This window comes from Rissa tridactyla, chromosome 6 (assembly GCF_028500815.1).
Source record: "Rissa tridactyla isolate bRisTri1 chromosome 6, bRisTri1.patW.cur.20221130, whole genome shotgun sequence".
Lineage (NCBI taxonomy): Eukaryota > Metazoa > Chordata > Aves > Charadriiformes > Laridae > Rissa > Rissa tridactyla.
In genome coordinates this window covers 26,837,480-26,853,085 of record NC_071471.1, presented here as the reverse complement: position 1 = coordinate 26,853,085, position 15,606 = coordinate 26,837,480, and the positions used below count along the sequence as shown (strand labels likewise).

The 15,606-nt window shown below is 35.9% G+C and overlaps 1 protein-coding gene across 15 annotated transcripts in view; it reads left to right on the top strand.

The window, feature by feature from the left end:
* The window catches only part of DLG1 (discs large MAGUK scaffold protein 1), a 162,005-nt gene that overhangs the window by 103,105 nt on the left and 43,294 nt on the right, over positions 1–15,606 (top strand). For 8 of the 15 annotated variants that reach the window (XM_054207247.1, XM_054207245.1, XM_054207244.1 and 5 more), the window contains 5 exons: positions 2,576–2,626; positions 3,642–3,766; positions 5,157–5,326; positions 6,013–6,149; positions 8,019–8,163. In XM_054207247.1, coding sequence (XP_054063222.1) covers positions 2,576–2,626; positions 3,642–3,766; positions 5,157–5,326; positions 6,013–6,149; positions 8,019–8,163 — 628 coding nt within the window. Of the gene's footprint in view, positions 1–2,575; positions 2,627–3,641; positions 3,767–5,156; positions 5,327–6,009; positions 6,150–8,018; positions 8,164–15,606 lie in introns of all 15 variants that reach the window. The other 7 variants (XM_054207240.1, XM_054207241.1, XM_054207237.1 and 4 more) reach the window with 1 other exon arrangement.

The window sequence follows — 15,606 nt, the reverse complement described above, 5'->3', positions numbered from 1 at the left end:
AAAAACATTCATGTTTTGGAAGGCCCCAGCTGATAGGGGTATGTTGTAGGACAAAAAATAGTAGAAATAGGAAGAGAAAATAGCATTAAGAGAACAAACTGGCACTCAAAATTATAAGCTAAATTATCAGTTTGCAGTGAATGTAAAACATAACTATCTGTAAGCATAGGAGGTTGAGTAAAGGAATATCCTTCTAGATTCCTAAGTAGCTAACGGAGTTGTTAAGTGATAAGTAATGTAAAATCATACTTGGGAGGTAACGGCATCATGAATCTACAAAAACCTTAACTAGTAAAGCTTTTTCTATTGGAAGAAGAAAAAAGCAAAATATGATTCTAGAAAGTCATCAAGGAACACATGGTCAAGAACACAGCCGTCATTGTCTTGGTCGTAAAGCTGCTGAGGAAGTACTCCTTACAACTTAAACTGGGTTGTGAAAAAACCAGCCGTATTTTTTTTATTCTTTGTAAACCCCAAGGAAATACAAACACAAGTCAAGTCGGTGGCACATTAAAAGATTTACCGTACCAGAGAAATTAACTTCAGTACAGTCAAAAGGCTTCAGCCAAATTCTGCTGAACTACTAATAGATTTTCAGATTCAACGAAGGTTGCTGTGGCATAACTACGTGATTTGTATAGAACTTCCTTCATCCAGGGGAAGTCCCTGCAACTAAAGCTTGGCTTAGTGCATCTAAGATTAATTCAAAACTTGCAAAAGGAAGAATAGGACAGTGATTTTTATAATTTGATTTTTATCATTTGACATATCCTTGCTCCTGTCTGCTAATGTTTCCATTCAAATGTAATTCAAATTCAAATGCAAATTAAAAAAAAAATTATGGAGGTTTTGTTTGTTCCTGTTTATCTAGATGATATTTTAAAATTGGATTACAGAGTTTTGTACAAGGAAATAAACAAGAGACTGCTTAAATATATTAGGATTGGTTTTGTTTTTGTTTAGTGTAATGGTAATAAATAGGGAAATGATTAATTGTTCTTGTTATTTTAAAAAAAAAAAAGCCACATACTGATCAGTTATCATGAACCATTTCCCAGGTACTGTAATACTAGCTGACTGGTTCAGTTAGCACATGTTGTTATTCTTGTAGATAATAGCTCAAGCACTAAGCTAGCATAAAAACTTCTTGTTCACAGTGGCTTCTTTTGTGTTGGTGTGGTAATAGATACTGTTTCATGTGTTCAGAAGGTCAAGACCTCTTCCTTTTTTAATGGAGAAATATCATGTGTTAAATTCACAGTAGCTTTTCCACTGAACAAACTACTAAGAACATATTATTTTTGAGGTACTGAGCAAGGAGAAAGATAGTAATCTGTTATGTCTGGAATGGACATGAATTCTGTTGTATTAAGGGGAGATACAATTAGAGACTGAGGAAAAACTGTAGTGAGGGATAAATGAGCTTGATATTTAACAACCTATGAAAGTTGTGGTATCTTGAGCTTTTAAATATGTTGAACATATTATAAGCAAATTATGTAGATGAGATCTTAATTTTGTTTGGGGTTAATTAAAGTCCCTTTTTAAATTCTCTGCTAGAAAACTGTACAGACTTTAAAATGCTTTCTTCTATACATATATGTTTGTATCTTTATAAAATCTTGAATAGAGAAGACTGCCAGATACAGTATATCTTAAGAATAGACAAGATGTCTTGTAAAATAATAGTATAAAAGTTATTTCTTCTCTTGTTAAAGATTGAAACTTAAAAGGCTTGAAAATAGGGAATTACCTGTAGCTGCGTTGTATATTCTGTTGAAGGTATCTGTGGAGGAAAGAATTTGAGAAAAAAAAAAATCTTACTATTACTCTTCTGTTAAATATTATTAAGAATTTTATATTTAAACTGTTTTCACTTAATTCATATATTTATTACTTCTGTTATTTGATTCTGTCCTAGTCTGTAGGCAGCAAAGAGTGTAGGTATCCTTTCTAACTTGAGGACAACAAGGCTTACTTCTAGTATTTGGATTTTTCATCTGATTTTATAAAATATTCTTCTAAACTCTTCTTCTGGTTTTGGTCCTATTTTAATTTGTTGATCTTTAGTATATGTGTAACATGATAAATAGTAATATAAACAATCATTAAATGTTGCTTTTGAAGGATCTTACTCATTTCTCGTGAGAAATGGTGTAAAGCATCAGTCTTTGATTTTTCTCTGCTCTGTGAGGAACAACAGTTTGAAAGTCCTGCTCTGTTAATTCTGTACAATTTCTCCTCTACCCCATGACCCCTTCCTTTTTTCTCAGTTTCAACTTGCTATATGGCCTAAGGAAAATCTGATGATCTCAAGATCCTGGCAATCAGAAGCAGAGGGCCTCTGCTCTACAGTATGTTTGTAGAACAGACTGCTCTCTGAAATCTTAACTTTTAAACTCATACAAAAAGAGTGTCTGATTCATGTGCAGAGCGGTGTGAAAATCACACGTCCCCTCTGAGCTCAGTGGTCACCGTGAATCAGCTGAGATTTGATGGGAGTGGACCACCAGCTGAGCAAACAGTGTTGTGTAAAGTGTAAAATTCGCTATAAGTCTCTTTTCTTTCTTTATAGGTCAATGGCACAGATGCAGATTATGAGTATGAAGAAATTACTCTTGAAAGGGTAACATGCTAAATGTTTCTTTTCCTCTGTTTTAGATGAAAATTATGATACTTTAATATGAAAACTTAACCTCCTGATACTGGAAGTGGCAATTCAAAACAATTCTTACTGTTCTGTTTTTTTTTTTTTAAGGTAGATTATTTAACCTAAAGAAAAAAAAATACACCCAGTTGCTTGAGCAGGAATAGAAGATTTTATTAATATTAAGACCATTAAGAGTAAAATGGAGGAAGGATCTCCTGGAGTCATACTGCGTTTAATGTTGTTATCTAGACTTGTAGAGAGTAATAACACAAATTATCATTTCATTTCCTATATTGCCATTTATTATAGGCTTTTATTTATACCATGAAGTTCTATAGTGATACTCAGGCTGCTTCTAGTTGAGATTACAAGTTACGCCTTGTAATATGCATTGCTTTGTTAGGTTTACCATGTAGAGATCTGTCTCAGTTCTCTTTTTTTGAGCTGCACTCTTAACAAAAAGAAAGAAAGAAATGGTCGATTCCTGTGCGGCTCTGGTGGTTACCAAGAGAATGAAGAGTTCTTGTGATTGATAGTAAAGGCAGGCAACCTTTGAAGAGAAAAATGTCAGTCTGAATTTCTGCGTGAGAGGATATATTACGTATGTGACACAAATTACTTGGGGACTTCTAGGAAAAATAATTTGTCACTAATAATTTAATGAGGAGCAAATATTCATGTGAATAATCTCAAAGATCTAGCTCACTAGAGAGAGAAGCTTTTATCTAGTTTATCAAGTTAACCTCAATGAGAAAGCTGTGGAGTTGGAACTGTCTCTTACAGTTACACAATGACTTATGTTCTCCTATGAAAATAAGTATAATTACATCTTACCTATGCTTATATGTAGTATCCAGCTTAAAGTGTCTTTTAATATTTTTTATCAGGGAAAATTATATAGTTTTTGTTCTATATTGAATCAGATAGATATATTAGAATATCTTTTACTCAAAAAAGAAATGCATAATTTTTTTTCGTCCTCTACCTTTAGGGAAATTCAGGACTTGGCTTTAGCATTGCAGGTGGTACAGACAACCCACATATTGGGGATGATTCAAGTATTTTCATTACAAAAATTATAGCCGGGGGTGCGGCTGCACAGGATGGAAGATTACGGTATGATGACTTTCATGTGTTGGGTTGCTAAATGTTTGTTGTTATATTTTTGAACAGTGGATAGAACACTTTCTGTTACTTTTAGTAGTTTTATTCTGCTACGTTACATTTTAAATAAGTTTTTCTTGCATAAGTATTTCTTAAATAATGAAAAATGTTTAAGCGGACCAATTGTTTTGTTTTTTTTTCCACAACCAATAAAATCTGCAGTTAAGTGAAATTAGGTGAACTTTATATTTTCTGTTCAGGGGTGAAAATTGATTATGCCATGTGCTCTTTAGGCCTTAATTCAATATACAAAGGAAAAGCTTAGACAGGTAGGATACGTGTCTCGTGGTTATCTATGTGCAGATTTTCTGATCTGTAAGATAACTGACTTTAATAACAACCCTCTTTTTGTAAGGTATAATTCTGTGTCTTAATTTTTGAGAATACTGCACATCTTCAAAAGCTATTTTTTTAAAAATCAATAGAGTATTCCTTCTCCAGTATACCCCATTTTCTTATTTAATTGTGGGCTGATGCTACTACTTAACTCCTAGTGAGGAAGCGTTGGCATATTATTAGATGGCAGCAGATGATATTTGCAACTTCCTTTGAAGAGTACTGTTAGAAGTTAATAACAAATTGCATTAATGCATTATTTTTCTAATCCAGAACAGTCTTTAAATATACTCCTGTATCACTGTGTGGAGAAAAAAAAAACCCACATCGGATTGGAGGACCAGCTTTTTTTCCCCTCTTGTTTTGTCAAGAACTTGCCCTGTCATTTTTGATACAAATGCCTGATGCCTTATAGTTTTTAGTCCTAATAAGCTTATTTCAAGGCATCCTTTTAGCTTGTTTGCTGTTGTCAGGGGTACATCTGGCAGAACGTGGTGACAGGTGGGTCAGGCATTGTACTTAGTGTAATGAGAGCTCAGTGTTACTACAGCAACATGTTAAATGGAGTGGAAGGCCAGCACTTAAACAGCTTGTGAAAAGCAGGAATGGAGGTTGACTTGTTCATATCATGGCCTAAAACCAGCGTGTTCTCATTGTGTGCCTCCTAGTTTCAGAATTTTTTAATTCTTTCTTATAACCCTAAACAAAAGATAGTTTGTACAAAGCTGTTCAGAATACTGTTTAAAAGAAACACATAGAAGATGGTGTCCACTTCATCTGTGAACAAAATATTCCCTTTAAATATTTTCTAGTGTTCTTTGTTTTATTTTTAAGCACTAATAATTACTTTTAGAGTATTGTCTCGAATCAATGTATTTTTGAAGCAAAATCTATGTAACTTAATGTGTTAACATGTATGTTAGTGTATTGTAGATAAAATACTAGGCTCCTAATGTGTCCACTCTGCTGTAACACAACAGCTGAACATGAATGTTGCTGTCTCTAGGGTTAACGATTGTATTCTACGAGTAAATGAGGTGGATGTTCGCGATGTGACACACAGCAAAGCAGTTGAAGCGTTGAAAGAAGCAGGGTCAATTGTACGATTGTATGTCAAAAGAAGAAAACCAGTCACAGAAAAAATAGTGGAAATCAAACTTGTAAAAGGCCCTAAAGGTACGTAGGAAGTATAAAATTTCTGTTTCACAAGAAGGGTAGAGTTGACGTTAGATTTCTGCATTTATTTTTCAAAATAAAATTGTACCTTGTGTATTAAGTTCTCAGAAATGCAGAATAATGAAAAATAAGATGATGGCATCTCAAATGCTTCTGAATTTTCATCCCTGTATCTTGAAACTGTTCTTGTAGAATGCATATTTTTCTTTCAAATGATACAAATGTGTTTCTGATAGTATTTATTAATTTTTAAGTACACTAAAAATGGGAGTAAAATACTTCATTGAATTACCTAAAAAGATCTTTGAGAGATTAAAAAACATTTAGAGAAAGTATTATTTTGTTTCTACATGGAAAAATGTTGGACAATGGTTCCTTATATATGGTTCTTTAAATATCACTGGTGGTGCTATAGCTGTGCTATGTGTATCTTTCACAAGCCATGAAGGACATGATTTAGCTTTTGATTTTCAGAACTTCTGTAAACGTTACATCTTTAAGAAATTTCTGGAAAATTGTGGAGCTCACTTGGAAAGGCATTTAGTATTGCTTCAACCAGAGCCTATTATTTCTTTATATATATATGTATGTGTATATGTGATACAGACAGCATTATTATTTACGTAATAATTGGAATCTAATGAATGCTAAAAGGTTTCTTGAGTAACAATTTTATCTTCAAGCAGGTCTTGGTTTCAGTATTGCTGGTGGTGTAGGAAATCAGCATATACCTGGAGACAACAGCATCTATGTAACCAAAATCATTGAAGGTGGGGCAGCACATAAAGACGGCAAACTTCAGATTGGAGACAAACTTCTAGCTGTAAGGAAGAGCTGTCTTTTTTTTTTTTTTTTTTTAATGGTCATTGACTTTTAAGTCCAGTAAGGGCATGATTCACTTCGTGGTTAAGCTGCCTGCCAGTGGTGTGCTATTTCATAGAAATTGATAAAAAAGTTGATATTGCCAGGAAATCAATGATAAAAATTAAATCTGCAGTGTTCGACACCATCTCATCAAAGAATCTGAAATCTGTTCCTCAGCACAATGTTTCATGCAAAACCTGTATTAATCAGCCTGTTTATATCTGATGCCTGCTATTATTTTTTTGGGATCTGAGTGATGGGAATGTAAACCAGCATACAATGGGATTGTTTCTCTTCTCAAAAAAGAAGAATGGAAAGGGACTCCATGTACTGGTGGCTGGCCAGCCTGTAGTGAAACTGCTGTTTGTATTGGATTCCAGTGTTTGTAATGCTTTTGAATGGCATTTTTTTAAAACTTAAAATACTTCAAAGTTGAATTTTCTATGCACAAAATAAAAATAACTTTAAACTTTCTTAAATTCCATCCAGAAATCTAGTTGTCCAGCTAGAAAAACAAGAGCCAGAGCCAGGAATTTCCGAATGAACTTCTGAATTGTAAACTCAACTCTTGTAGGGTGCAATTGCTCCACCCGCCTATGTCTGCCAGGTGGTACGTGCTTCTGTAAGAGCTCTGAGTACAGATGTACGCAGAGTACATGACAGCAGAACCTGTGCTCTGTTGCTCTTTGAGCAGTAAGAAACTGACTCTAAATGTTTAGTGCAGAGTTTCCCATCTGTAAAAAGACTTTTTGGATAAGTTTGTCACTTAGAAATACGGAGCTGGGAAAATTGAAGCTACTTAAAGGTAAAAAATCGTGGGATTATCCCTTTAGATAAAGTATCCTGATCTTTTTGAAGTGTTAGGAATGACATCTTGGTGTTACAGTGGATAGTTCTGTGAAATCAGCTCAAGACATGAGCAAATCCTCATGAGAATTGGTGGGAAAAAAAGAGAATATATTCTGTTTACTTATATTTAAGCAGTAGAGGTTTTTCCCCCTGCAAGCAACAGAATTGACAAGGCCCAATTGTTTTTACACAGTGTACAGAGTAATCAAACAGAGGAAAGTGTCTTTGGTCCCTCGGGTTCAGAGCAGTACAAACCTTATTTCCCATGTTGCCTGGAATTATCTGCAGAAGCTACTCCCCTCTGCAAGATTCAAAATATGGAAGAGAGGGTCAGCAACTCAATTTACTAAGGCTTTACATGAGATACTAATTGTTAAAGATTTTTTTATTTTATTTTTTAAACTGAAGTGCCAGTGTTTCACCTTAATAGCAGTAGATTAAAAAAATCTGTTGCCTGTAAAGTTAAAGTACTTGGCATGTAAATCAGTCAGATGTGTTGGGATCTTCTCCAGTTTTGATCCCTGCTTTTGACCTCTCGTGAGAATATGTTGTCCTATTATAATGTCTAGAACTTAATTATGTCATGAGAAGATCCTGTAGGATTTATTCTTACTAGAAGAAACACTCTTCTATTCAGTGCTTGCAATAACATAGTGTGTCAGTGCTGTGATTGGGCATGCTTATGGCATTTTGAGTGTCACATTTCTCCTGGTAGTTTTCCAAAGTCATGTGCGCCTTCTTTACAATGTTACAGTCAATACAGTTTATTATAATCTTTTGAGGAAAGACTTGTCTTTCTTATATTTCACAACACTACAAAGCATCTTTTATTTAACTTTTATATAACCAATTGTGTCTGTGCAACATGAATCCTAATAAAAACTCTCAATGCCAGAATGCTCCAGCAGCTTTCAGTGAGTGTCTTATGAAAACATAAGTTTTTCTGTGTTGAGAATTTGTTTATTTTTTTTATCTTTAGGTGAACAGTGTTTGCTTAGAAGAAGTTACTCATGAAGAAGCAGTGACTGCTTTAAAAAACACATCAGACTTTGTTTATCTGAAGGTTGCAAAACCCACCAGCATGTTCATGAATGACAGTTATGCCCCTCCTGACATCACAAACTGTAAGTTCAGCTTATCTTTGTGATTTAATTACTTTTCCCTTTAATGGTTTAACATACCCCATTTTTAGTATTGTAACAGCTTCAAGCTTTTAAAAATTATACAGTGTGAAAATCTGACATAAGAAAGCTGATTAATCAGGAAAATTATATGCTAAACAGAAATAACATCCTATAACTTGTGTACTGAAACAACAGCAACAATGGTGCTCTCATTGTGTTTCCGTGAGTGATGAAGCCTATTCCTGGTGACTCGATGTTTCTTATCACTTGCTGATGGAGTGCAAGGAGAACACGTGCTTCATTCTCCTGGAGGCCGTGCGCTGTGTAGGTGTTCAGTGTCCTGTGAACTGAGCAAAAGACAATACTGTTTCAGGTAGAGGCTAGTGATGTTTTGACTCCTTTTTTTTCTTTTTTTCCCCTGTGTTCCTGCTTTTTCATGAGCTGTGTGTACTTGAATAAACTCCACTGGGAGGAGGGGGAGGTCTTTACCTCTGACGCCTGTCTGCAAATGTATTGCAAAATTCCATATTAACTTACTTGAAATCTTACTTCAGTTTTGATGTAATTGTTGAAAATTCAAGTGGAAAAACAGTGAATGCTGTATTGAGAATAGTTACAAGAATGTCTTGTTTACATAAGGGTACTACTTATAGGAGTCTTTTTGAAGTCAGACGTCCAAGTCCAGAAAGTTCCGGGCTGAACTAAAACATGAAGAGAAATTTGAATTTAATATACTGTTTCCTCAAAAATGGATATTACCATGTAGTGTTTGGAGGAAGGGATGAGAATGGTATAACTGTATCTTTCCAAGACTGAATAGATGGGTTTTCTGGATGACCAGTTTTACCCATCTTGTCACATAAAATGGTTCTGGGGGAGAGTTATTTTAGGGTTTGTGGGTTTTTTTCTTCCTGCAGTTAGATACAAGTAATTGATAGGTAGCACTGATCTGCTCAGATACTACTTCGTATGAAAAAAGGAGCACTTTTAGACTAAAAAGCCACTAATGTAATCTGAAACAGTATGTAAAGAACAACAACAAAAATGCAGCACAACAAAGGACTGAAGTACTTTATAAGCCCATCATTTATTGGGAATAGCTCTGTTATCATTAATTCTATTCATAAGCTTACTGAATTACAATTTGGAGCTAATTAGGTTTTATATCTTCACTGTCTTATTAGAAGGATGTTCTTGAAAGCTCTGTTCTTTGACATTAAACTAATTTTCAGCCTTCACTTTCTCATCCCTGGTTTTATACTCATATATATGGTTAGAGAGCAGCCATTTTCCCTTATGTTATCTAGTTTGTCCAATAATTCAACCTTTCCCACTATTTCTTTGGAAAGCAGACTTCTTTTTCTCTCTCCATCATAACTGATGCCTTCATATGTTTCACCTTGAATTCAGATTTTCTGGAACAGAGATAACCTGATTTGTTCGTAGTGTTCCTGGTAGTGTTGCAGTAATACAATTACACAGCTACGGATAGTGATGCGACAAACATAAAAGTGTCTTATCTATTACTACTGTATCTTGACTCAATCGTTGGGGTAATTACTTTATGAATCTGTTGTGGGGGAAAGGCAAAACCTCAAGAAAGTTTGAGGAGAGGAAGGTAGAGAAGGAGCTGGTTCCTCATAATTTGCCTAATTCTAATAATTCAATGATACCCTGATATTGGCAGAAGTCATACTTATTAACTCTTGTTCAGTGCCCCTGATAATTAAGAACCAACTTGATATAAGGCTTTAATGGAAAAGAACAAAGCACTATAGCAATTTAGAGGACTGGCTATCTCTTTGGCTAGGAAAACTGAACTGAAACTTTTCAATTTGTGTGACTGGAGGAAGGAACCTGTAGTAGGATTTGAAAAACCTGCTTCTTTACTAGGCAACCATTACATATAAATGTAGATTCTAGTTTTAAATTTTTATGTGCTTTGGTACTGTTAATTAAATGACACTTTGCTATTAAAAAGACTGTCTGTAGACTCAAGAACAGAGATGCCAAACTCAGCGCAGCTGATTCTCAGTACTGTAGTTCAGTTTTAGATAGGTGAGATCAGACTGCTGAGAGTCTTCGTTAAAGCAGCAGTCGTATTTCACCTACAGATTGGTGTTCTCCTTTGCGTGCTTATTTTGTTTTTATATTCATGTTATCTGTGTCAATATGTACTTTTAAAGTAATATTCAGTATGCATAGGGGCATGCAGTTGGCCCTCTTCTCATGCAGTGAATTAGTTTCTTTCAAATGGTGGATGAGCTGGAGACTCAGTTCACTGAAGTTAATTGCATCATAACTTAGAGCTGTAAGAGACAGTGGTATCTTCAAGAATAACTTCTTACCATGTCCGTTGGCTCTTCAGGAAGGTTCTGTCAAGGATTCCAGAGGAAGTGCACTGCCATCTTGCCTAGAGTCCTTAATTTCCCAGTATACATGACTTACCTCCAGAAAATGGATGTGAGAGTAAATGACCTGGCCACACACGTAGGCCTTCTTTTGTCCCATTACTGTCCTCCCTCCCGAGTTTCTCTTCCATTTTGCTGCTCTCCCTGTAAGTGGGACTTAAAAGACACAGTGGATTTCTGCACAGCCCAGTATCCTGTCCTTGCGTGAGGTTGCACTTCTCTCTACTGAGAAGTGAAAAGCCAATCTCCTGAGCTGTCATGCCCCTCGAGCTCCAGCAGCGTCTTCTGGGAACCTTTCTTCTCCTGCTGAAGCATTTTGGAAAATAATCACACAAGATTTCTCAGATTCCAGGTGTCTGTCTGTCTTCTGTCCTCTGGTGACCTTTGACAAGTTTTGTGGCCTAAAGTGGTGTCTGTACTTCTGAGTAGATTTTCTGGTTTTCTTTTCATTTAGTTGCACTTCTAGTGTTCAGTTCTCTGTCTGAAGTTACTCTGGTTTTTTTACACTGTTTCTGTAGACTTTAGTCAACAGTTAACCAAAGAACAGTCTTCTGCAAAGTGCTGGGTCCTTTGATGAAACTTCAGTCTGTTTCTTTTCCTTAAAACAGGAAAGCCTTTCCTACCCAAGGCTTCATAGGTTTGTCTTTCTCTGTTGATCAAAAGTGCAGCTGTTCTTGCGGCTGGCATGGAGGCTCTGGATCTACTGCCTGAATTTTGCACACAAAATAGATACAAAGGTCTTGCGTTAGGTGTTTGATGAATTAATTCAAGGAAATCAGTTTAGCCTTTTCCTAAATTTTTCACTTATCAGAAACAACTGCAAATGGCTAAGATGCCAGATGCTATTTTTCTAATACAGTCCAGAACAAAAGCTTTTTCAGGACTCCTCAATATTTTCACATTTACAGCGGAAATTTCAAAGGGAGATAGCAAGCTTCTCAAAGGCTATTGCTTCTTTATAAAGGAGTACAGTAACTTGGTAACTAGGAAGCCTCCACTTTCTGTAAGGAAAATTCCTTTCACTACCGAATCTCTTAAATTCACACAGAAGCTTCCTGTGGACATGCCTGTTACAAATGATGTTAAGATAGAAACCTGTCTACTGGCTGAGTATATATGTAGACTGCGCACTGCCCAGAACTTCCCTTGGTGTTTTTTTTTTTAAATTTGTGTTGTGTTGTTTGTGGTTTTTTTAAATGCTCATTTTATTAGAAACATCTAAAAGCACAGTGCACAGTACTTATCGGCTTGGTATCTGTACTGTCTGCAGAAGATGCAGTAGATAGCTCATTGTAGTAACTTTTATGAACATGGTAGTTCATTCAAAAGTCCACAAAAACACTAAATTCATAATTTGGTTGTTTTTAAGACTTTCTTTCTGGAACTGGTCTAGCTTAGTTGTGTAGGGCTGTCTCACTTTCCCTGGTGATAGGGATTTAAAATGCAGAGCTAAGGATACTGAAATACTGTTTGAGAACCAGGTTCACAAATTTCAGTACCTAGGTTTTCTGCAAAATCTGTTTTCTTTTAGAACTCCTGTAGTAAGAGTACCAGCCACACAATAGTAAGGTCTTGTCAGATGGTCTGGTGGCGCAAAAGATGTGGCAAAGTTAAGTTAGCATCCGTATAGATAATTAAATAATTTGATATTTCTTTGGGGTTAGTGTGTTTGTATCAAAGGACATTTGATCAAGAGGTTTCTGAGATTCTGATTTATGGCAGTATTTATTGAGAAGAGTACAGATCCTGCCAACATAATTCTTTGTGCACCTAAGGCTGAAAGTTGGCCTCCGTCATTTGATATTTATCAGAGTGAGTGATCGGCTTCTGGCTGCCCATGGGGGAAATTAATGTTGGAAATCTTGGTAAAGAAGAGTTGGAGCTGTCTGAAAGCAGAGCATTTAGGAGGGAATGAATGTGTGGAAAAAATAGCTCATAGTTATGCACTGTAGCTCTAGAGACTGGTCCTATGAGCAATGAAAGCTTGACCACAGCCCTTGACAGACTGGAACAGTTGATTGCTCTGCCTGTTTCTATCACTTGTGAGACATTTTTCTTTTAACCCTTGAGGTGTGGATTGTTAGTTTAGACAGTTACTTTACAGCGATCTCCATTTTCTGACTCAAGAAGAATGCAGTTATGAAAGATTGTTCTTTCTGAACATGTTGCCATTTGAGTACTGTTCTCCTCTGGGGTGTCCGGTCTCTGAGACACTGAGAGATGAGAAATTCCAGTAGAGCAAACAGAAATTCAACACAAAACCTAAGGTTCATTGTATGTAGAAGAACAGCAGCCCTGTAGGCGGGATGGTCCTGTGGACCGATGCCACCCAGCTGGCTAGCACCATTGTGAGCTAAACTGATTTGTGTGTTTGATAATCATAGCTATTAGTCTTCTGTAGTAGGTCATGTGTCAGTAGGGGATGTATGCTGCCTCAGTAATCTATATGTAAGTGTTGGTCATTAAATGGTTCCTGGAACAAATGTCCAGTAATTTGTTGGTATAAATGCTTTTAAAGTTATTCAGTTGAAATATTACTAAAAAGGGCTAGAACTTGCTATTTAAAAACACCAGTGTTACCTGTACATATTGTAGAATATCAGAGTCAGAAAAGTGTCTCCAGAGTTTTTGAGACAGGGGACTTGCTTCCTCTACATGCCTCCTCTGAAGACTTTATTAATGATGTTTTTTTGACTCCTAGTCAATTTTAAAGTATTTTCCTTTGTGTGTGTGTGTGTGCATTGCTACAGTGTTTCCACTCTGCATTGAGAAATAAAATACTGCAAGGTAGGGAATAATCAGTTTTCTCACTAGAGACAGAAATGCCTTATCGTTCCTTAAATGGCATAAATATAGGAAGAGAGAAATATATAATAGCAGTAAATTACAATAAAGTTTTAATTTTATGTCCCATTTTAGAGATGTACTTATGATTGGTGTCCTCAGTTTGCAGATAATAAGGAAATAATAGGAAATCATCCATTCTCTTTCTGTGTGGAACTGTGTTATGTCAAAGGGGGTGGATTTGGAAATGGAGTTTCTCCTTCAGAGTCTTCAACTTTTCCTGTCAAAGCAAGTTCATTTATGCATGTAACTTTTTCTTCATCCAAAGCACAGTTCCTTTATCAATTACATCAGTAATAATATTTACTTGGCAACAGAAATTTAGACTTGAATTAGAATTCAGAAAATGATGGCTTGCCTTTTTTTTTCTGTCATGTTCATCATGAATATTCTTTAGGTATAATCTCCAGCTAAAGCAGTTTAAGGAAAGGCGCAGACACGTTTTTTTTGCAGGAACTCCATAGAGCCTTTTTATGCCTTGTAGGTTGGTTTCCATAGCGCTGAGAGTAGCAGCCTTGAAAAGGGACCTTATAAATGATGTACCCAGTGATGATGTGGAACAGTCCACAGATCTGAAATAATAAACTGTTATATTGTTTGATAGCTGAGTTTTAGTTACATGGTGAAAGGATACAAAATCTCAAATACAAGAGTATGTGACAGTATTATATGGTAGCAATGGCTTCTGAACAAGACGCAGTTAAAAGCCTTAGCAACCTTAAAAACAATCAAATGAAAAGCACTGTAAGCCAATACAGAATTTGTTATGAAAAATCTAATTGCTTCCTATAAAATATGCATCTTTATAGCTGCCACTGACTTGTTAGAAGCAATTGTGAATTTATTTTGTGAAATGAGAAGAGTTAGTGCATGAACAGAATGTACAGAGCTGCTATACTATGCTACAGTTGTTTAGGGCTTTTTAATCAAAAGCCATTTACCACTAATTGGAAAAGCGATCATAAAGTCTACATTCCACTTTCTTTGTGCTTTAGTTGTGAAATTTTCTGAGGGAAAACCAAAATAACTGTATTTATGTACAGTAGTAATTTTTTAAAGTATCATTTGCTTTAAACAAAGGGTATACACTTTTGTCTTAAAATACCTGTATTATTTTCCATTGAAAAGTAAATGTTGCTGTGTGGTTTGGTAATCGTGAAAATCTGTTGCCAAAACTCCAGTGTGGCTAAAAACCAAGTTTCGAAATTGACAGTAAACTCTCCAAGTGTGTTACCAGTGCATAGAAGCTACATATCGTGCCAGGGGCAGCCAGAAAGAATTTAGTGGGATCTCTAGTCTTCGAATCCTTGCAGGGAGCAGAAGGATGAAGGTGCAATGTACATGTGTGACAGCTGTTCTAAAAAATGGCTTTAGGAGTAATGTGTCTGTAACAACTAATTATTCGGGAATTCTCAAATATGAATGCTTTTGTTGACCACTTGGTTTTAGCAAAAGCAGTGTTCTCTTTGCTGGAGACCTCATGAAGCTAACTTGAGGAAGCTTCCTTTTGTCTGTGTCGTAGAAGGAGACAGGCTACCTCTTGTACTCAGATGCTGATTTTTTTGCTGAAGCCATTTGTGAATCCAGAGTTGCAGTTTCCAAAAGTTCCGCACAGTCCCAGACCGGAGCATGCAACTCACTGAGGGCTGGTGTGTCTGAATAACACGCTTAATTGCTTTATCAGACAGTGCTTCTAAACTACCTAAGCTGTTAATAGTGGTTTTTAATGCTTACTGAAACACACTTTTAGAAAACTGAAAGAATTCTAATACTGTGACAAAGCTTTAAAGAATAAGAAGCAATCTGGGTAATCAGATATGATACCGGGTGTTATGTGCCAGGCACTAAGGTACTATGCGTAGTTCACTGTCTGGCTCGGTACCTCTTCGTTAGACCTTTGATCATGGTAAGACAATGTTGGTGTGATGCATACTCCATGTATAGAATTTACTGCATACAGGTTTACTAGGAATCTAGAATAATACAGAATCAATCCAACGCAGATTGGGCGATTTCAAAGCTGGCAATTTAGTAAACCTGTCACATAAAAATACTCTTGAAGAAGTTTGTACGTGAACCAAATGTTCTGCCAATGGTTTTAAAAATTAAAACAAAAAAAGGAGAATATACAGGTCGCTTCTGCAATTTGTCATGTCTATGCAGTTGAAAAGCTTTGTTTTTAGTGTAA